General features: G+C 45.0%; 1 protein-coding gene across 1 annotated transcript in view; it reads left to right on the plus strand.

The window, feature by feature from the left end:
* LOC143289969 (long-chain fatty acid transport protein 1-like) overlaps positions 1–22,500 on the plus strand; it is a 37,716-nt gene that overhangs the window by 2,704 nt on the left and 12,512 nt on the right. The window contains exons 2-11 of the mRNA XM_076599249.1: positions 850–931; positions 3,941–4,247; positions 6,012–6,164; positions 7,730–7,799; positions 11,220–11,421; positions 13,757–13,949; positions 14,642–14,785; positions 16,869–17,006; positions 19,271–19,435; positions 21,880–22,026. Of these exons, the coding sequence (XP_076455364.1) occupies positions 850–931; positions 3,941–4,247; positions 6,012–6,164; positions 7,730–7,799; positions 11,220–11,421; positions 13,757–13,949; positions 14,642–14,785; positions 16,869–17,006; positions 19,271–19,435; positions 21,880–22,026 (1,601 nt within the window). The remainder of the gene's footprint in view (positions 1–849; positions 932–3,940; positions 4,248–6,011; positions 6,165–7,729; positions 7,800–11,219; positions 11,422–13,756; positions 13,950–14,641; positions 14,786–16,868; positions 17,007–19,270; positions 19,436–21,879; positions 22,027–22,500) is intronic.

Genomic DNA, 22,500 nt, shown 5'->3' on the forward strand with positions numbered 1-22,500 from the left:
TATTCTGAAAATGTTATTTTCACAAAATTGATTTGTGAAAACAAGATAATTATGAATATTTTTTTTGTGTGTTTCTTATTGATATTGGCAGTTTCTGATATACGCGGCATTGTTGTTCCTATGATTTAGAATAATAATATAATTCTAATCTTAGTTATGCAGTAGTAGTTCTCACAGTATGAATCTGACAGTGGAGGAAAGCAGTAAAATACAACTTTCCATACAGTACATCACATTATTGATTTAATGATGAAATTAATCCCCCACACAATCACAGCGGATTTGTTTTATACTCAAACACCCATAGAAGTCATGTACACACACATGCAGAATTACACGATAAAATGCAAGCATAATATTAAGAACATGAAGACATCATCTTCTTCTTCGTTCATGGGCTGCAAATCCCATATTCATTTGTATGTACACATGAGTGGGCTTTTACATGTATTCATGATCGTTTTTACCCCCACCATGTAGGCAGCCATACTCTGTTTTCAGGGGGTATGATGACATCAAAAGACAAAAATATAAACCAACAGATTAAAAATGAAAAAGACATGTTCAGCATAACTAATACTTGCATCAGTTTGACATGGTAAGTATATGTAACACCAAACATGGAGTATAATACAAACTCCTCCTTTCAGCATAACTAATAGATATAAATAACATTATAGGTATATATTTAGAGATTTTTTTTTTTTCAAACCTGTAATAGATTCACACAATTCCTAACACAACCATGTCACTGTCATCACTGTTTAACATTCTAATTTTCCATTGATGTTTTTTTTGTGTTTTTTTTTCACATGTAAAGATGTATAGAATTATATAATTGTCTTTCAGAGCTCTCAAGGCTCTTCTGATGGTGAACCTGAAGGTGCGGTCTCACACCAGAAACAACATGACCATTGCCAAACTCTTCCAGGTGAGCTGAGATGGCAACAGTGTGTGAAAACACAGAATACAGAGTACTCCGAATATCATTTCCAATGCGAGAAATTAATTGGTGGTGCATGTTAGATGGATAGCATATTATGAGAATCTCGATCATTCAATATAGATCTCTCTCTCTCTCTCTCTCTCTCTCTCTCTCTCTCTCTCTCTCTCCACACACACACACACACACACACACACACACATATATATTTTTAATTTTATTTATATATGTGTGTGTGTGTGTAGATAGAGAGTGGGGGGGGGAGAGAGAGAGAATATAGATATAGAGATGCGTGTGTGTGTGTGTGTGTGTGTGATGTATGTCTGTCTATCTATCTCACTGTATCTGTTTATCTAGTCATGTATAAGACATAAAAGAATTGAATTATAAGTAGATATAAGCCTCATTATATGCATTAATCACAGTCATCCACATGTAATAATTGCAGTAAGAGAACACCGTACTATGAAGTATGATTAAACACACACACACACACACACACACACACACACACATACACATATATATATATATATGTATATATATGATGAACAGCAGTTTGTTCATAATAAAATACAAAACAAAAATCAACACAGAGTATAGTATAGCAAGCAGACATGTATGTATACATATATGCATGTGCACGCACGTGTACACACATTTATTAATATGTTCACAGTTGTCAACAGGGAATGGAGAGCAATAGGAGGGAGATTGTGGGGGGCGGGGGAAATGGGGGGTGTGGGGGAATGTGGATGGCAACAGAGTGCAGTGACAGCAGTATTATATTATCATGTACATGATTTTTGCAATGATGTATTACATTTTATCACAACAGATTCTCTCTCTGTGATTGTGAAGTTTGGGCTCTTGTTGTCCCCAAGCAGGGAGAGCATTTTTGCTGTACTGCACCACCCTTTGCTATATTGCACCCACCCTTTTTTTTTTTTCTTCTTTTTTTTTGTCTTTCTTTCATTCTTTTCTTTTCTTTTTTCTGCCTGCAACATTGCAAACTTTGTGTATTTGTATTCCTGTCAAAGTGAATTTTTCGACAAAATTTTGCCAGGAACAACCTTTTCACTGGGCACAGTGGGTTCTTCTATGTGTGCTAAGTGCATGCTCATGCACACGGGAATTCATTTGAATTAATCATCTCATCATTAAGGCCAAGTGGAAGCAGCAGCATCCACGCCACAATAGAGCAGACCCGTACTACCTGCTGACTCGTTGAGAGCAAGTAGCCATTTTCAGGCTCAGGACAGGCCACAACTGCCTGAAACACCACCTTTCCACGAAACTCCATATCGGCGACACAGAGCAGTGCCCCTGCAGAACAGGCAGCCAGACAACAGAACATCTGCTGCAGTCCTGCCCACCCCACCAAGTGCTTCGAGAGAAAACCTGGCCCGACCCAATCAATCCCAGCGGCCCATAAGCTCTACAGAGGACTGGAGGACCTGCGACGTACTGCCACTATTGTCGAGGAGACAGGGGAATCCATCTGATAAATGATGAACGAGACAACAACAAATCATTTCAGTGAGTCAGCAGCAGTGCAGGGTCTCCTCTGGTGTGTGGCCTCCTGGCGACCTAACATCGACGGTTCCCTGTGGACTGCCAACGCTGGTACTACGATGGACAAACCCGGGTGTGGCCGTGTATGGGGGAATCTAAATGAGTGGTGTGGGAGTAATGCCACTGAAATGGGGCAGATGACGGGGCAGCAAAAAAACAAAAAAAAAAAAACCAAATCATCTCATCTGAATGATTAGCGTCCAGACCACCCTTAAAGGTCCAGTGGAGAGGGGGGAAATACTAGGGAGTGTTAGATTTGATCCTGCATGCTCAGATTGTGTCGCTTCATGGGTGAACCCTTCACCACCAGGCCACAATTCAGGAGGAGAAAACACTGGCAATGGTGGGATTTGATCCTCTGCGCACAGATTCTCTGGCTTCACTTGGCCACCCCTCCACTTCTCTCTGTCTCTTTGTCTCTGTATCTGTCTGTCTGTCTCTGTCTGTCTGTCTCTCTCTTTCAATGACAGATTGGAAGAATAGGCCATGCCTAAAATCTTAATCATTGAATAAAAAACGTTTTAAGTTCTAAGTTCTCTCTCTCTCTCTCTGTCTGTCTCCCCCCTCTCTTTCTCTCCTTCCACTCTCTCCTCCCTCTCTCTCTCTCACTCTTTCTCCTCTCTCTCCTCCCTCTCTCTATCTCACTCTTTCTCCTCTCTCTCCTCTCTCTCTTTCTCTCTCTCCCCTCTTTCTCTCCTCTCTGCCTCCCCCCCCCCCTCTTGTTTTTGTTTTGTGTGTGTCTCTCTGCCTCTCTCTCTTTATCTCTCTCTCTCCCCTCTCTATCTCTCTCCAAGTCCCCTCTCTCTCTCTCCCCCCCTCTCTCTTGTTTGTGTGTGTGTATGTGTGTGTACGTGTGCTTGTCTCTCTCTCTCTCTCTCTCTCTCTCTCTCTCTCTCTCTCTCTCTCTCTCTCTCTGTCTCTCTCTCTCCTCTCTGCCTTCCCCCCTCTTGTTTTTGTTTGTGTGTGTCTCTTTCTCTTTATATCTCTCTCTCTTTCTCCTCTCTATCTCTCTCCAAGCCCCCTTTCTCTTTCTCTCTCTCTCTCTCCCCTCTCTCTCTTGTTTGTGTGTGTGTGTGTGTGTGTGTGTGCGCGCGTGTGTGTGCATGTGTGTGTCTGTGTGTGTGTGTGTGTGTGTGTGTGTGTACATGTGCTTGTCTCTCTCTCTCTCCCCTCTCTTTCTCTCCTTCCACTCTCTCCTCTCTCTCTCTCTCTCTCTCTCTCTCTCTCTCTCTCTCTCTCTCTCTCCCTCTCTCCAAGTCCCCTTTCTCATTCTCTCTCTCTCTCCCCTCTCTCTCTTGTTAGTGTGTGTGTGTGTATGTGTGTGTACGTGTGCTTGTCTCTCTCTCCCCCTCTCTCTCTCTCCCTCCCTCTCTCTCAATATATATATATATATATATATATCTGTATCTAACACACCCACAGGCCCAGGCGAAGAAGCACCCGGAGAAGCCGTGCTTCCTGTTCGAGGACCAGACATGGACCTACGGGCAGGTGGAAGAGCACACTAACCGCGTGGCCAACTTCTTCTATGAGGCCGGGTACCGCAAGGGGGACACAGTGGCTCTCTTCATGGAGAACCGCCCCGACTTCGTCTGCTTCTGGCTGGGCCTGTCCAAGATCGGCGTGGTCAGCGCCCTCATCAACTTCAACCTTCGACTGAAGCCACTGGCTCACTGCATCAACGCTGCCGATGCCAAGGCTCTCATCTTTGGCGGAGAGATGTCGGAAGGTGCGGTTTGTTTGTTCATGTGTTTTTTTGTTGTTGTTTGTTGTTGTGTGTGTGCGTGCATGCGTGTGTGTGTGTGTGTGTGTCAAGGTGGCAGAATTGTTACGATGCTCAGCTTGCGAATAGAGATCGAGAGTCCGTGAGGGTGTAGGTTTCGAATCCCGCTCTTGCCCGTTCTTTCCAAGTTTGACTGGAAAATCAGATGCTAAGCTGCGGGTAGAGAGTCCGTGAGGGTGTGGTTTCAAATCCCGTTCTTCTTGCCCTTTTCTCCCAAGTTTTTTTTTTTTTTGACTGGAAAATCAAACTGAGTGTCTCGTCATTCAGATATGATGATATATACTGATGAGGTCCCGTGTGCAGCACTCACTTTGCGCACTGAAAAAGAACCCGTGGCAATGAGAATGTTGTCCTCGGGCAAAATTCTGAAGAAGAAATCCACTCTGATATGTGTGGTTCGTCTGTCGGGATCGACGAGGACCATCTAGTCATCCTGGGGGTGGGTGGGTTGGGCTCTGTGGGTGCGCAGATGACTGGTCAGACCAATCCGCGCCCGGAAGGTTCTGACGCAGTGTGGACAGGGGATGGTGGCGGCTGTCGGGGACTTGCTGGCAACTGCTTTTTCCTGGCCTGTCTGCGTTGCTCTGCTGCAGCAATTCTGTTGGCCTCACAGGATTTGGCGCCTCTGATAGGTACACAAATATTGAAGCATTAATGCGCTCAAGGCCTGAACAAGCCCATTGGGTTATGCTGCCTTGCAGGTGTGGTGTTGTGTTGATGGATGTGGATACTTCTGTAGCGCCTATCCTCGGTCAGAGACCAAGCTCTAAGCACTTTACATACACGGGGACATTTGCACCACAGGCTGCCTACCTGGGTAGAGCCGACTGACGGCTGCCACTGGGCGCTCATCATTCGTTTCCTGTTGTGTTGATGGATTTGTCTAAATGCAGTGACGACGCCTCCCTCCTTGAGAAAACGAAACTGAAATCATGCAAAATTGTGGCACGATGTGGTGGGCCTTGAGGAGAAACTGTGTGGTCAGACAGAGAACAGTGGTGAGGAGGGGGTGGGGGGGGGTCTGGGACGGTGGGGTGGAGGATTCAGGGTAGGGGGCATGGGGGGTGTTGGGGAGGAGGGGGGGTAGTGTCCTTGCGATGGACTGCGGAGTTCTTTACTGCAAGAAACCTGACAATATAGCATGGGTGATGGAAAATTGAAGAAGCTGTTTTGTTGTTTTTTTCTGCTTATTTTAGAATATTCACTCCAAAGTAATGAGAAAGAAAGATTACAACACAGCAAAACACAGTGCAACAACACAACACAACACAACATAACCAATACAACACAACACAACACAACACAACACAACACAGTCCAACTACAACCCTGAACTGTAGTATCATGCTGTGCTCTGTGTGTGTGTGTTGTGTGTGTGTGTGTCTGTGTGCTTTGTGTGTGTGTGTGTGTGTGTGTGCATGCTGTGTGTGTTTGTGTGTGTGTGTGTGCATGCTCTGTGTGTGTGTGTGTGTGTGTGTGTGTGTGTGCATGCTGTGTGTTTGCTTGTGTGTGTGTGTGTGTGCTATGTCTGTGTGTATGTGTGTGTGTGTCTATATGTGTTTGCTTGTGTGTGTGTGTCTATATGTGTTTGCTTGTGTGTGTGTGTGCTGTGGGTGTGTGTGTGTGTGTGTGCTGTGTGTGTGCGTGCTATGTCTGTGTGTGTGTGTGTGTGCTGTGTGTGTGTGTATGCTGTCTGTGTGCAAAACACAGCGGTGAAGGACATACTGCCGGAGCTGCCGGCCCACATGCGGCTGTTCTGCAGCGGACGCATGGCCTCCAACGACCTGATGCCCACCCACCTCGACCAGTTCCTGGACAGAGCCAGCACCTACCCTCCTCCCTCCACCCAGCAGACCTTCAGGGGTGAGGGCCCAGGGGGCTTTGGGGAGGGGTGTGTGTGTGTGGGGGGGGGGGGGGGGTGGAAGGGTGGCAGTTGTAGTTTGTTTTGGGGAGGGAGGGGAGGGGGGAGTTGTGGGTTTTTTGGGGGGTACTGTCTGACAGCTTCCTGTTTTTTTGTTGTTTTTTTTTTTTTTTTACTGTCCACTCACCCCACCCAGCAGAGAGCTTCAGGGGCCAGGGTTTGGGACTGGGGGTGTGGTGGGAATTTAAGTGTTTTTTTTTGTATAGATGATATTATTATTATTATTATTATTATTATTATTACTACTACTACTAGGAATTTAAGTTGTTGGTTTGTTGTTTTTTCACAGATATTATATTATTATTATTATTATTATTACTGATATTATTATTATTATTGTTGCTGTTGTTGTTGTTTCTGTTGTTACTGTCATTCTTCCTCATCTTCTTCTTATTATTATTATCATTATCATTACTGTTAATGTGTTACTGTTATGATTATTATTATTATTATTAATTTTAAAAAAAATTTTTTTACGGCTTCCTTTATTTGATCATGAGATGAAAAGACGCACACAGAGAGAGAGAGAGAACACATGCACACACTGACATACCCCAAGCGAAAGCAGATTTTCGCGCACGCTGGCACACATCACACTCACGTATGATACATTATATACAGGCACAGATGTGACATGGAGTTAAAGCAGCAGCAGGCCTGCACAATGAACGACGTGCTTTAGGGTTGTAGTGGTGCTTGTCGTTGATTAGATTACTTACTGCGCTTGTGTTACTGCGTCTGTTTAATTAATGTCCACGAGCCCTCCTCAAACCAATTCAGGTAATGGCATACCATTCATCATTTTGTTGTTGTTGGGATTTTTTTTTATTTTTTTTGTTTTGTTTTTTTGTTGCTTGATGGGCATCAGTTTGCTGATGATTGTGTTATGATGGAAGATAAGCTGGATATGATTATGACTCAGTGACAACTCATCCACCCCCCACCCCCCACCCCCCCCGCCCCCCCCTGCACCCCCCTTCCCCCTCTTCCCCCAACCTGCCCAAGCATTTCTTGCACTACCACACATTGATAACGAAATCCTGAGTCAAAATGGCAGTTCCCCCAACCTCTGAAAAAGATATTTCTAATGCGCATCATTTTCAGTGATTCGCTGAATAAAAACTCGAGGCCTTTGAACCGCTTTTAGTGACCGAGCGTTCACACGCTGCGGTTAACTCACTCAGTACGGCCAGTCCTCTCTTCTCCTCTACACAGATCCCTCGGATGTCCAGTGGGTGTCTGAATGACCCAACCTTTAGCTTCCGTCGTCAGAATTGTGGTATTCTTTGTCAACATTCACCTCTTCAGTATAAGAGCCTTCCGCTTGCAATATTTTGATGATGGTAACTGGGGTGAAACGCTGTTAACGTCGTCTCTTTCGCCGTTCGTATGGAGAGAGTTAAACTGTTTTCTGGAATCATGAAACCTGCTGCTGTCATGTTTCTCTTGTGATACAGATAATTTATGGGTTGTTATGTTTCGTGCTTTGTTTTTTTTGTTATATCAGACAAACTGTTCTACATCTACACATCAGGAACCACAGGCCTGCCCAAGGCAGCAGTCGTGACACACACCAGGTATGTATGTCAGACAGTGACACACACCAGGTGTGTATGACAGTGACACACACCAGGTATGTATGACAGTGACACACACCAGATATGTATGACAGACAGTGACACACACCAGGTATGTATGACAGTGACACACACCAGGTATGTATGAAATTGACACACACCAGGTATGTTTGACAGTGACACACACCATGTATGATTGACAGTGACACACACCAGGTATGTATGACAGTGACACACACCAGGTATGTATGAAAGTGACACACACCAGTGACACACACCAGGTATGTTTGACAGTGACACACACGAGGTATGTTTGACAGTGACACACACCAGGTATGTTTGACAGTGACACACACCAGGTATGTATGTCAGACAGTGACACACGGCAGGTATGTATGTCAGTGACACACACCAGGTGTGTATGACAGTGACACACACCAGGTATGTATGACAGTGTAGTGACACACACCAGGTATGTATGACAGTGACACACACCAGCTATGTCTGGCAGTGACACACACCAGGTATGTATTACAGTGACACACACCAGGTATGTATGACAGACAGTGACACACACCAGGTATGTTTGACAGTGACACACACCAGGTATGTATGACAGTGACACACACCAGGTATGTATGACAGTGACACACACCAGGTATGTTTGACAGTGACACACACCAGGTATGTATGACAGTGACACACACCAGGTATGTATGACAGTGACACACACCAGCTATGTCTGGCAGTGACACACACCAGGTGTGTATTACAGTGACACACACCAGCTATGTCTGACAGTGACACACCAGGTATGTATGAAAGTGACAGACACCAGACACACACCAGGTATGTTTGACAGTGACACACACCAGGTGTGTATGAAAGTGACAGACACAATGATACACACCAGGTATGTTTGACAGTGACAGACACCAGACACACACCAGGTATGTTTGACAGTGACACACACCAGGTATGTTTGTCAGTGACACACATCAGGTGTGTATGAAAGTGACACACACCAGGTATGTATGACAGTGACATGCACCAGGTATGTCTGACAGTGACACACACCAGGTTTGTATGTCAGACAGTGACACACACCAGGTATGTATGTCAGTGACGCACACCAGGTGTCTATGAAAGTGACACACACACTCTCTTTTTCTCTCTCTCTCTCTGTGCATGTGTATTGAAAAGATAGTTCTGTACACAAGAAGAAGATGATGATATAATGGTAATTGTAACAATAATAGTAATAATAATAATATGATAAGAGCAGTAATGATTATGATAATTATGAATGTTTTTATGCAGTGGTGATATCTTTTGACAGAAGCAAACCAAAGCGCTTTCACACCACACGCTCAGAATCACATGCATGCGTAACTTGATTGATTGGGAGGGATCGATATTATAGATTTACGTGTAAACAGAAAGGAAGAGACACTGTAGATCAGATAGATGGAAGGGAGGGGTGGGTTTTGTATTTTGTATTTCTTTTTATCACAGCAGATTTCTCTGTGTGAAATTCAGGCTGCTCTCCCCACGGAGAGCGCTTTGCTACACTACAGCGCCACCCTTTTTTTTTGTATTTTTTCTTGCGTGCAGTTTTATTTGTTTTTCCTATCGAAGCAGATTTTTCTACAGAATTTTGCCAGGAACAACCCTTTTGTTGCTGTGGGTTCTTTTACGTGTGCTAAGTGCTTGCTGCACATGAGACCTCGGTTTATCATCTCATCCGAATGACTAGCGTCCAGACCACTACTCAAAGTCTAGTGGAGGGGGAGAAAATATAAGTGGCTGAGCCGTGATTAGAACCAGCGCGCTCAGATTCTCTCGCTTCCTGGGCAGACGTGTTACCTCTAGGCCATCACTCCACTTCTTTTTTGGAAAGAGGCAGGTTTTAGGACCTGACTGGAAGGAGCTCAGTGCAGAAGTTTGTTTTTTGTGTTTGTTTTTTTGTTTGTTTTTTTATGCTGTCCCATCATCTGCGCCGTTTCAGTGGCATTACTCCCATGCTGCTCATTTAGATTCCCCCATACATGGCCACACCCGGGTTCGTCCGTCGCAGTTCCAGCGTCGGCAGTCCACAGGGAACCATCGATGTTAGGTCGCCAGGAGGCCACACACCAGAGGAGACCCTGCACTGCTGCTGAGTCACTTCGGTGGTGTTCAGTGGTGCCTGTTCTATTTTAACATACTTAGGACACCACCTACTAAGCCCCCCTACTAACGACAATAACGGCTTAGTCGCGGAGCCAGACTGAGTGAGCGTTCCCCCCTCCCACCCCAGAGTGGAGACCGCCACCACGTCCCTCAAACAACAGCCCCCCATGAATCTGCCGACACTGACGACATTGACAGGACTCGCCCCAAGCACGGAAGTGGAGGGGTATCGAAACTGAGGGAGTGCAGAAGTTTGATGAAGAGAAAGAGCTGAAGGAGATCGTTCCTTGCGTGCGGTCCAGAGGTGGGGACAGAGCACTTAGGAACATGAGTAAGGCTTGTTCTGGCCACAGGCATAGTATTGTTGTTGGCGGATATTAGGGAAAGACTGTTGTGATTTCATTCTGGTGTTGTGTTGGAGTGGGTCAGGCCTTCAGATGCTTGATGTTTGTTGGGTTGTTGTTGTTGGTTTTTCTTTTCTTCTGTTATTTCTTTCTTTCTGTTCTTTGTGGGCTAAGCTCCCATTTTGACTCCTATCCAGGTCTACAAGTGGCTGTTTTTGTTTTGGTGTTTTTTTTGGTGTTTTTTTTTACCCAAATGGCTGTTTTTACACAAACACCACAAGCATACACACACACACACACACACACACACACACACACACACACACACACACACTCACGCAAACACACACACACATACACACACACACACACACACACACACACACACACACACTCACGCAAACACACATACACACATACACACACACACACACACACACACACACACACACATACACATGTACACACACACACACACACACAAAAAGCTACACACAAAAAAAAAAAGCTACACACACAAAAAAAAAGCTACACACACACACACACACACACACACACGTACACACACACACAGGTACACATGTACACACACACACTCACACACAAAAGCAACAACATACACACACGCACACACACACTCGCACACACACACACACACACACACACATACAGGTACACATGTACACACACACAGGTACACATGTACACACACACAGGTACACATGTACACACACACACACACACACACACACACACACACACACACACACACAAAAAAAGCAACATGCACACACACGTACACACACACACGTACCCATGTACACACACACACACACAAAAAAAAAACAACATACACTCACACACACATACAAACTGAACTCCATCATGCAGTGTCTGTACACAGGTTCTTCTACATGTCGTACGGCATCAACGATGTGTTCCGCATCAAGCCCAGCGACATCGTGTACGACATCTTGCCGCTGTACCACACAGCCGGGGGCATTCTGGGAATCGGTCAGGTGATCCAGTGCGGCGCCACTGTCGCCATGCGTCCCAAGTTCTCCGCCAGCCAGTTCTGGAAAGACTGCGTCAAGTACAACTGCACGGTAGGCTGTGTGTGTTAGTTGTTAGGCAGAAATAATATATTGATTTTTTTTTTTTTTTTTAATTAAAAAAACACAAAAACTGAAGCTACGATTATTTCCTGTGAAATAATGTCCACATCTACTTCTTTTCCTACCTCTGTTGTGATCCGTGATGCCACAGTTCAGTTTTCTAAAACAGCAAGGAACCTTGGAATCATTCTTGACTCAAAGCTCAGCATACATACTCAGGTAGTAAATCTGATATGCATAGACAGTTGTGAACTTTGTCGCATCAGCTCTATCCGTCAGTGCTTTTCTGTTGAAACTACTAAAACTCTTATTCCTGCTTTTGTGCTGCCACGAATCAACTACTGTAATTCTCCTTCTCATAGGCTGTCTGCATAATATTCTTCAGCAAATTAAAAAACTTCAAAACAATGCTGCCCGTCTGACTCTCAGAGTCCCACGTACTGATCACATTTCTCCTCACCTCTGCAGTCTACATTGGCTCCCCATTGAATTGAGAATTCCCAAAGGAAGGCCCTGGCCATGGAGTACATCTGCAGCCAGTACCCCCAGGAAGACCTGACCCATGTCTTTACAGATGGCTCCGCGACAGAAGCAATGAGGGATGGTGGAGCTGGAATCTTCCTCCGATACAAAGACAGAGATGAAGAAATTGCAATCCCAACAGGAAAATACTCCACCAACTTCTGAGCTGAGCGAGAAGCCCTCTGTGAGGCAGCCACAACAGTCTCGCTGAACTCCACAAGAACAACAGGGCAGGTGGTGGTGTTCTCAGACGCTCTCTCCATACTCCAAGCCCTCAAGAACTCCCACTGCAAAGAACAGAACTATCTCACTTTAGCCCCTGTTGCCCTGAGTGCCAGAGTGGAGAAAGTGGTGATACAATGGATACCAGCACACTGTGGCATCAGAGGCATCGAAAAAGCAGACATTCTGGCAAAAGACGGTGCACAGAAGGAGCAGGCCAACAAGCTGGTGTCATACGATGAAATCAAGACAATCATCAAGGCACAGCAAGGAATAAAGTGGCGCCTCCAGCACCCAAATATAACCCAGAAGACAGATACCATTTGCTGGAATGACGGGAACAGGTCAAGATCTTCCGCCTGAGGACTGGACACAACCGCCTGCTCCATCACATGCACACAAAATTTGGCATTGGACAGTGGAGAGTGCCCTTGAGGTGAGGGACCAATGATGACCGACCACATCCTTCAAGACTGTACGACGCATGCAGCATCCAGGAGGAAGTACTGGCCAACACCGACAGCAGTGGAAGCCAAACTGTATTGGACCCTAGAGGAGCTGCGACAAATTGAGTATTAAATACAAAGTTGCATGTCTCTGCTATTCTGCTTTCCACTCCGCAGGACCTACATATCTTTCTGACCTCAAGAAATCTCTGCTCTTCCTCTGACTGTTACCTTTTGAAACTTCCTTGCGTCAATACAAGAACCTATGGTGAACGCTCTTTCTTCTTTGCTGCTCCTCACATCTGGAACAACCTTCCTCATATCCGTGCATCTGCTTCTGTTTCTGCTTTTTACTCATGACTAAAAGCTCATCTTTTTAAAACCTATCTATAAGCACTCTCAGCTTCCTTGTTCTCCAACACCACCCTTGTCAGCTCAATTTTGATATATATGGAGTGGGAAAGGGAGAGTGTGGGTAGGGGGGGAGGGGTTTTGAGAAAGAGTGGTCATGAATGATTTATATAACTTGTAATCTGTTTTTCTTTCATGTAAAGCGCCTTGAGCTCTTGGAGAGAAAGGGCGCTACATAAATGTACATTATTGTTATTATTATTATTATTATTATTAAAAATGGTTAAATGTTAAAGATTATGCTGTTAGGACTGTGAATTCATATCTTCTGTGTCCTGTGTGTTTGTGTGCGTGAGTGTGAGTGCGTGTGTGTGTGTGTGTGCATGTGTGCGTGCGTGCATGTGCGTGTGTATGTACAGATGAAAAAGCTTGTGTTTTTGTTTTGTTTTGGTTTTTTGGTTTTCCTTCTTAATTTTGGGAATCAGTGTTTTTCATTGCTGTTTGAATGACACATTAAACGAATCAATACCTCTGTGTTGATCACATTCTGATACATGATCGCTAGTTCTTTTCTTTGCTTTCCTTTTTTTTCTTTTTTTTTTTTCTTTTTTTAAGATCATATTATCTATGCTATAAATACTGTTTCAGATGTTTGATCGCCATTTCTTTTCTTAAAATTTTTCTTTTCTTTTTTTTCTTTTTGTTTTTTTGTCAAGATATCACATTATCAGTGCTGTAAACGCTGCTTGTAAAGCTACGATAACGACGGCAGGTGCTTGTGGCAGGTGGCCCAGTACATTGGGGAGATTTGCCGCTACCTCCTGGCCCAGCCCTTCCGGCCCGAGGAGCAGCAGCACAGGGTGCGCCTCATGTTCGGCAACGGAGTCAAGCCGCAGATCTGGCGCCAGTTCCAGGAGAGGTTCGGCGTCAGCGTCATCGGGGAGTTCTACGGGGCCACCGAGGGCAACTGCAGTGTTGGTGAGCGGGGTTTGTTTGGGGGTAAGGGGAGGGGGGAGGGGAACGGGGGGCAGAGGGGGCGGGGGGGGGGGGGGGGGGCGTTATGTTGTCAGGTCTCTGCACCCAGCTCTTTCAAGTCTGGTTAACCACTCGACTGTTGTGCCTGTTGCTGTGAGCTTTGAAAACAAAGTGGGTTAACCACTCAGCTTTTATGTTGCAGTGAACTTTGAAAACAAAGTGAGTTAACCACTTTGCTGTTAAGTTGCGCCTGTTGCAGTGAACTTTGAAAACAAAGTGGGTTAACCACTTGGCTGTTATGTTTCAGTGAACTTTGAAAACAAAGTGGGTTAATCCTTTGGTTGTTGCGCATGTTGCAGTGAACTTTGAAAATAAAGTGGGTTAACCACTTGGCTGTTATGTTGCAGTGAACTTTGAGAACAAAGTGGGTTAACCACTCAGCTTTTATGTTGCAGTGAACTTTGAAAACAAAGTGGGTTAACCACTTGGCTGTTATGTTGCAGTGAACTTTGAGAACAAAGTGGGTTAACCACTCAGCTGTTATGTTGCAGTGAACTTTGAGAACAAAGTGGGTTAACCACTGAGCTGTTATGTTACAGTGAACTTTGAAAACAAAATGGGTTAACCACTTGGCTGTTATGTTGCAGTGAACTTTGAAAACAAAGTGGGTTAACCACTCAGCTGTTATGTTGCAGTGAACTTTGAGAACAAAGTGGGGGCCGTGGGGTTCACCACACGCATCGCTCCCTTCCTCTACCCCGTGACCCTGGTGAAGGTGGACCCCGAGACAGGGAACCCCGTGAGGGACAGCAGCGGGATGTGTGTGCACGCTCAGCCTGGTGGGTTGTTTGTTGGTTGGTTTTTTGGGATTTTTTTTTTTTTTTGCTGCCAAAATGGCTGGGTTAAAATAGGTATGAGTTGTGTTAACCCTTTCACCACTCGTCTGTCAGTCAGCCTGCCTGGAGTGAAACTACTGTAAAGTTTGGTCTATTGAGTGCACTGGCATATAAGCTGCACCCACTAAATTTTGGAAAAAATTGAATTTCATACATACATAAGCTGCACTGGCTTATAAGCCGCACTTATTACCGGTACCGGAACACATATTGATACTACAGAAAAGCTGTCGATACTGTAGGTTATGAAATAAACACAAGCGGAAACAACACAAAGAAAAGCAAGTGAAAATACTGCTAGTGCTACAAAAAAAATGATAAATAAACACAATGAAAATAAAATCCATAATTTAGGGATGGTCACATTTATTCAGCGTCATCCTGCTCACTGAATCCACTGAAATCTTCGTCTTCAGTGTCCGAGTTGAAGAGAACCAGCACAGCTTCCTCCGCCATCTTGTCACTGACTTCAGCGTCGCTTTCACTTCATGAACGTGAACACAAAGTGGAGGTCGCTCCTGGTTTGCTACTTGCACTGTTGTCTGCTTGGTCGATCACCTTCAATTTGAAGGCTGCATCATAGGCATTACATCGCGTTTTCAGCATGATGAGGGTGTGCACTTGAGCAGAGTAGAACTGAATGCTGATCTGAAGGCGGATTTGATTTATAAAACGTGAACAGTTAGCACACTATCCTGAAGCTCATCCAAAAATTCATGGACAGAAATCATGATTTTGGTGAGTTGAAGGGCAGCTAAGAATAGACGAGAACGTGACACTCCTGGGATCGTTAAAATCCTCAAATAAGCCGCATCATTGTATCAGCCACAGAGGTTGAAGCTGGGGTAAAAAGTTGTGGCTTATAGACCGAACTTTACGGTAGGTCAGCTTAGCCAGAGCACAGCTAGAAACTGCCTGTGCAAGACATTGACTGAGACACATGGGGGTTGCTGTACTCAAACTACTATATCATTAGAACCACTCAATCAATCTCGCTGAATTTTTCTTTATGATGATGCAGAGATTGTTGCATATTGTCAGTATTGCTCGTGAAAATCGATTTTTATCTTGGCACATCGCAGCCCGCTTGAAGCAGTAACACGCTGCTTTTTCCGTGCACGGCTTTCTTCCTTTTCGTCAGTGCTGTCAGTGTGTTTCGTCATTCGGATTGAATGGTGAGTCAACACACACTTACACAGAGTTACTATCAGCAGTGAATTGAGAGTTTTGACTTTCATTCGTGATAATATTTACAGTGTCAGCTAAAGTACATTGACGTGAAGCACAAATTCCATTAGAAGTACTGGGTTGAGCGTCCATAGCGAACGTTGAGCGATCACAGTTCGGTTTGCTTCGTTTGCCGTCAAAACGCACGGTGAAAATGACACATCCTGTTCAAAAACAAAGGCAATACGATATTGAGGCTGAAGGTGAAAGACTGACCTTTCACCTTATGTAAACATTGTGACTTTGTGTGATTCAGGACAGAGAAGAGCGTCGTGGGAAGTCACTCTAATTGTTTTGTCGGTGGGCGTCGCCTACAGTGGTGAGCACCTGCAGTCGGCGGGCGTCACCTCGAGTGGCTTAAGGGTTAAAGCCCACTCGTTGGATAAAAGGGTCAGTGTGACTCCACCTTGTAGAATTGGTCCAGGGGAGTGGCAGGCTTGTAGCTGTTGGGAAGAATGAGTCCAAAGGGGCCGTTAAGAGGATAGAGGAAAGGTTAACCCTTTCACCGCCAGTCAATTTAGGGTACAAAATTCCCTTGTAGTATAAACACAGAAAAGACAGTGGCTAAGAATAGCTGGGGATTCCGCCCGCGATGTATAGAAACTATGGCCCATCCTACCACCGAACATTAACAGCAGTAGGCTCATGGATAACAGACTAATGAATGGTCACCTTTCGGTGACATGGGTCCTCTACCACGCCTGTGCATAAATGCGAGCTTGGCGGTGAAAGGGTTAAGCGACAAAAGAGACGAAGAGAGCCGCAAAGAGCTAAGAGCAGTGTTGTGTACAAAACACAGGCGAGCTTGGAGAGCTGGTGGGCAAGATCGTCAAGGGCAACCCCATGCGGGAGTTTGACGGCTACGTCAACAAGGGAGCCACGCAGAAAAAGATCCTGCACGACGTCTTCAAGCGCGGGGATGTGGCTTTCATGACAGGTGAGGAGAGGGAGAAAGGGAGGGAGAGAGAGAGACCGAGACATAGAGGGAGAGAGAGAGACCGAGACATAGAGGGAGAGAGAGAGAGTGTGAGACAGAGAAAGACAGACATGGAGAGAGAGAGAGAGGGGGGGGGGAAGAGAGAGAGAAGGAGACATGTAGATAGAGAGTGAGAGAGAGAGACATAAAGTGAGAGAGAGAGAGTGAGACTGAGACAGAGAGAGAGACACAGAGTGACAGAAAGAGAGACGGAGATATCAAAAGAGAGACTGAGAGAGAGAAAGAAGATGCGTGTTGTTGTTTGACCGTATGTATTGTTAGTTTGATGTGTGTATGTTTATTGTTTTTCATGAAAGAAAACAAACAGTTATATAATTATATTTGTATTTGTATTTCTTCTTATCACAACAGATTTCTCTGTGTGAAATTCGGGCTGCTCTCCCCAGGGAGAGTGCGTCGCTACACTACAGTGCCACCCCTTTTTTTTTTGTTTGTATTTTTTCCTGCGCACAGTTTTATTTGTTTTTCCTGTCGCAGTGGATTTTTCTACAGAATTTTGCCAGAAACAACCCTTTTGTTGCCGTGGGTTCTTTTACGTGCGCTAAGTGTATGCTGCACACGGGACCTCGGCTTATCGTCTCATCCGAATGACTAGCGTCCAGACCACCACTCAAGGTCTAGTGGAGGGGGAGAAAATATCGGCAGCTGAGCCGTGATTCGAACCAGCGCTCTCAGATTCTCTTGCTTCCTAGGCGGACGGGTTACCTCTAGGCCATCACTCCATATGTCTTTTTAACTCTTTTTTTACATACTCTCAGTGTTGTCAGTCCAGTGCTTTAGTTTCACTTCTTGGTTCCTTCAAACACACAGTGTGTGTCTTCTCAAAGTGATGTTTGATATGGGGGTGGGGGGTGAGGGGGAGGTAGTGGGGGGTTGGGGGGGGGAAGGAGGTGTGGCTGTGCATGCATGCATGCCACTGTGTGTGTGTGTGTGTGTGTGTGTGTGTGTGTTCAATTTTATGTCTTTCCACTTTTAAAGTATTAATTGATATGTGTGTGTGTGTATTAGATGTATATATATGTGTGTGTGCATGTGCAGTTGTGCATGCATAGTTATGATTTTGTATGTGTATGTGTTTGTGTGTTTTTGTGTGCATGCACACATGTGTACATGTGTATGCACGTGCATGTGTGTGCATGCATGCGTGCATGTGTGTGTGCATGATGTACATGTACATCTGACACCTGTGTGTTTGTTTGTGTGTGTGTGTGTGTGTGAAGTACATAACGTGTGTGCTTGTGTGCGTGAATGACTGTGTATGCATGCGTGATGTACATAACACTTGTGCTTGTGTGCGTGAATGAGTGTGTATGCATGTATGCGTGATGTGACGCACATAAATGTGTGCATCTGCATGGTGTCCACCACCACCACGCACGTGTGTTTAACTCATTCTACTCCAGGTACAAGTTAACTCATACCATGATAACTTTCCCCCGCAGACCAGGTACGATTATTCTCATACGACCGGCACACTGTTCTAATTTCGTTCATTCTTGATCAGTACAGTTGGCATTCCAAACTAATCCATTTGCGGATTCCGGAAGCATGAAAACAAGGCTTGCTTTGACCGATTAAATCCACAGTTCTATATTGATTTTCGCCGTTTTAGTGAACCACCCTGTTTATTCTGCAGTGGTCTCATGTAGTGCTTGGTCCAGGGGAGTTGTTTTTTTGTTTTGTTTTTTGTTTGTTTTTGTTTTTTCTTTTTGTATGCTTACAGTTGACTTCATCAAGTTTTTGCGCCTTTTAAATATTATTATTAGTAGTAGTAGTTCTCTTTTATGTATTTATTAATTATTTATTTATTTATTTGCTTAGTTCTTTTAATTTTATTTATTTATTTGTTTGTTTTTTGTTGTTTTTGTTATTTTATTTTATTATTTATATATATATATATATATATTTTTTTTTTTTTCCTCAAGGCCTGACTAAACGCGTTGAGTTACGCTGCTGGTCAGGCATCTGCTTGGCAGATGTGGTGTAGCGTATATAGATTTTGTCCGAACGCAGTGACGCCTCCTTGAGCTACTGAAACTGATACTGATACTGATACTGACCAGGGGAGTTGTAGTAGCAGGCATGTAGCATGTGGGGCAGAATGAGTTAAACCATCTGACACCTGTCCACATGTCCGTGCTGTGACCTGACCACCACCTGACCACTACCCCCCCTCCGCCCCGCCCCACCACCACTACCTACAGGTGACGTTCTGTTGATGGACGAGCTGGGCTACCTGTACTTCCACGACCGCACGGGGGACACCTTCCGCTGGCGTGGAGAGAACGTGTCCACCAGCGAGGTGGAGGCCATCATCTCCAACAATGTGGGCCTGAGGGACGCTGTCGTCTACGGGGTGGAGGTGCCAGGTGGGTTTTTCAGTTCCGTTGTGGATGGGTGTGGTTTTCTTTTCTTCTTTTTTTTTTTTTTTTTCATTTAATGATGAATTTTTTTTTGATACCCTAGTATCTTTTTTTTTCCCTTCAGTTTTTTTTGAATTTTTAAAAAAAAATTTATAATTATGTTTTGTAATGTTGATAAAGAAAACTTTGAATGAAAAAGTTGGATTAAAAAAAAAGTAAAGGTTTCAGTTTCATGGAGGTGTAAAAACATAGAGACGTGCTGTGAGTGGGTGGAAGGAAGTACCAGGTTGGTTTCAGTTTCAGTAGCAAGGTGTCAAAAAGTGCAGATAGGTTTCAGTTTCTTGGAGGTGTCAGAGCATGCTGTTGTCTATGGGATGGAGATGCCAGTTAGGCTTCAGTTTCGTGGAGGTGTAAAAACATAGAAGCCACACTTTCATTGGGCGGAAGTACCAGGTTGGTTTCAGTTTCATGGAGGTGTGAAAACAGAAACACACTTTCATTGGGCGGAAGTACCAGGTTGGTTTCAGTTTCAGATTCAAGGTGTCAGAGAGTGCAGGTAGGTTTCAGTTTCAGTTTCTTGGAGGTGTCAAAGCATGCTGTTGTCTATGGGGCGGAGGTGCCAGTTAGGCTTCAGTTTCATGGAGGTGTATAAACATAGAAACATGCTGTCTTTGGGCGGAAGTATTCACAAATCAGCCCCTTCCTATCTCTGTGGCTGCCTTCACCTCTACACTCCATCTCGCTCACTACGATCAGCTTCGGATCCACTCTATTTACGCATACCCAGATTCAAACACTCGACTGTTGGCCGCTGTTCTTTCTCTGTCTCTGGACCTTGCAATTGGAATGAACTTCCTCTTTCGCTTCGTCAAGTCTCCACACTCAGCTCTTTCAAGTCTGGCCTTAAAACCCACCTCTTCCCAAAATAGCCTCCCTTCCCTGCCTCTTCCTTGTCTTCAGTTTCTCCAGTTTTAGATTTATGCGTGCGTGATAATGACTTGTGCGAAAACGCTTTGATTTGTCTATGCACAAGATTCAGCGCTATATAAATACCATTATTATTATTATTATTCTTATTATTAAGTACCAGATTGGCTTCAGTTTCATGGAGGTGTAAAAACAGAAACACACTTTCATTGGGCGGAAGTACCAGGTAGGTTTCAGTTTCATGGAGGTGTGAAAACAGAAACACACTTTCATTGGGCGGAAGTACCAGACTGGTTTCAGTTTCAGTTGCAAGGTGTCAGAGAGTGCAGGTAGGTTTCAGTTTCAGTTCCAGTTTCAAGGAGGCGTCAAAGCATGCTGTCATGGGGTGTCAGTAAGTGTCAGGAAGGTTTCAGTTTCAAGGAGATGTAAAAACAGGCCGTCATCTACAAGGTGGAGGTGCCAGGTAGGTTTCTTTGTCACCCCTGAAAATGGAGTATGGCTGCCTACACAGCAGGGTATAAACTGTAATACACACAAAAGCCTACTCTTGTACCTATATATATATATGAGTGAACGTGGGAGCTGCAGCCCATGAACGAAGAAGAAGACAAAAGTTTCAGTGTCATTTTCTAGGTGTCAAAGAGTGCCAGGTGGGTATGAGTTCCGGTTTCAAGGAGGTGTCTTCTTCTTCTTCTTCTGAGTTCGTAGGCTGCAACTCCCACGTTCACTCGTATGCACACGAGTGGGTTTTTACGTGTATGACCGTTTTTACCCCGCCTTGTAGGCAGCCATACTCCGTTTTCGGGGGTAAAAGGAGGTGTCAACGCATGCCATCATCTGCGGGATGGGAAAGCCAGGTAGGCTTCAGTTTCATGGAGGTGAAAAAACAGGCTGTCGTCTACAGGGTGGAGGTGCCAGGTAGGTGCGGAAAACGGAGTATGGCCGCCTACATGGCGGGGTAAGAAAAGGGTCATACGAAAAAGGTACAGATTGTTGACTGCCTGACGGGCGCAATAGCCGAGTGGTTAAAGCGTTGGACTGTCAGTCTGAGGGTCCCGGGTTCGAATCACGGTGACGGCGCCTGGTGGGTAAAGGGTGGAGATTTTTACGATCTCCCAGGTCAACATATGTGCAGACCTGCTAGTGCCCGAACCCCCTTCGTGTGTATATGCAAGAGGAAGATCAAATGCGCACGTTAAAGATCCTGTAATCCATGTCAGCGTTCGGTGGGTTATGGAAACAAGAACATACCCAGCATGCACACCCCCGAAAACGGAGTATGGCTGCCTACATGGCGGGGTAAAAATGGTCATACACGTAAAAGCCCACTCGTGTGCATACGAGTGAACGCAGAAGAAGAAGAAGAAGTTGACTGCCTGTACTGTGGCTGAGACAGACAAACAAACCTGGGTGTGGTCGTGTACAGAGCGACTTGGAATGAGCAGCGTGAGAGGTGCGTCACTGAAGTGGTGCACATGATAGGAGAAGGAGGTTAAAAAGTTGGACGTTCTGTTGTCGTGCAGGGTCGGAGGGGTGTGCAGGGATGGCGGCCATTGCTGATGAGGACAACAGCCTTGACCTTGTGTCCTTGACCTCTGCCCTGCAGCGCTCCTTGCCGTCCTACGCTCGGCCCGTCTTCCTTCGGCTGATGAAGGAGGTTGACACCACGGGTAAGAGGAACAGAGAGGATTTTTATTTTTCTGGAATCTCTCTCTCTCTCTCTCTCTCTCTCTCTCTCTCTGTGTTGTGAAAGGACTATGACTCTCAAACTCGGAGGCAAGATTGCATTGGCTCTTAGTCCTTCAGCCTTGGGGGCTAGTTGGCCTTTGGGAACCATCCCCAATGCTGACCGTCCTGAAACCCTCTTGGCCTGGAGAGAGTGGGGATGTAACTTGGGCAAGACACTCTCCACTATAATCAAATTCTGGCCTAAATAAGTCGGGACAGCAATTGCCTCCTCTGCTGTTCTGACTGTTACACACACAGATATATATATATATATATCAATCAAAATTGTTCTGACAATATATATATATATGACAATATATATATATATATATATATATATATATATGTGTGTGTGTGTGTGTGTGCATATTTATACATATGCATGTATATTTCTCTGTGTGTGTGTATGTCTGCAC

The sequence above is a fragment of the Babylonia areolata genome, chromosome 14 (genome assembly GCF_041734735.1).
Source record: "Babylonia areolata isolate BAREFJ2019XMU chromosome 14, ASM4173473v1, whole genome shotgun sequence".
NCBI classification, from domain to species: Eukaryota; Metazoa; Mollusca; class Gastropoda; order Neogastropoda; family Buccinidae; genus Babylonia; species Babylonia areolata.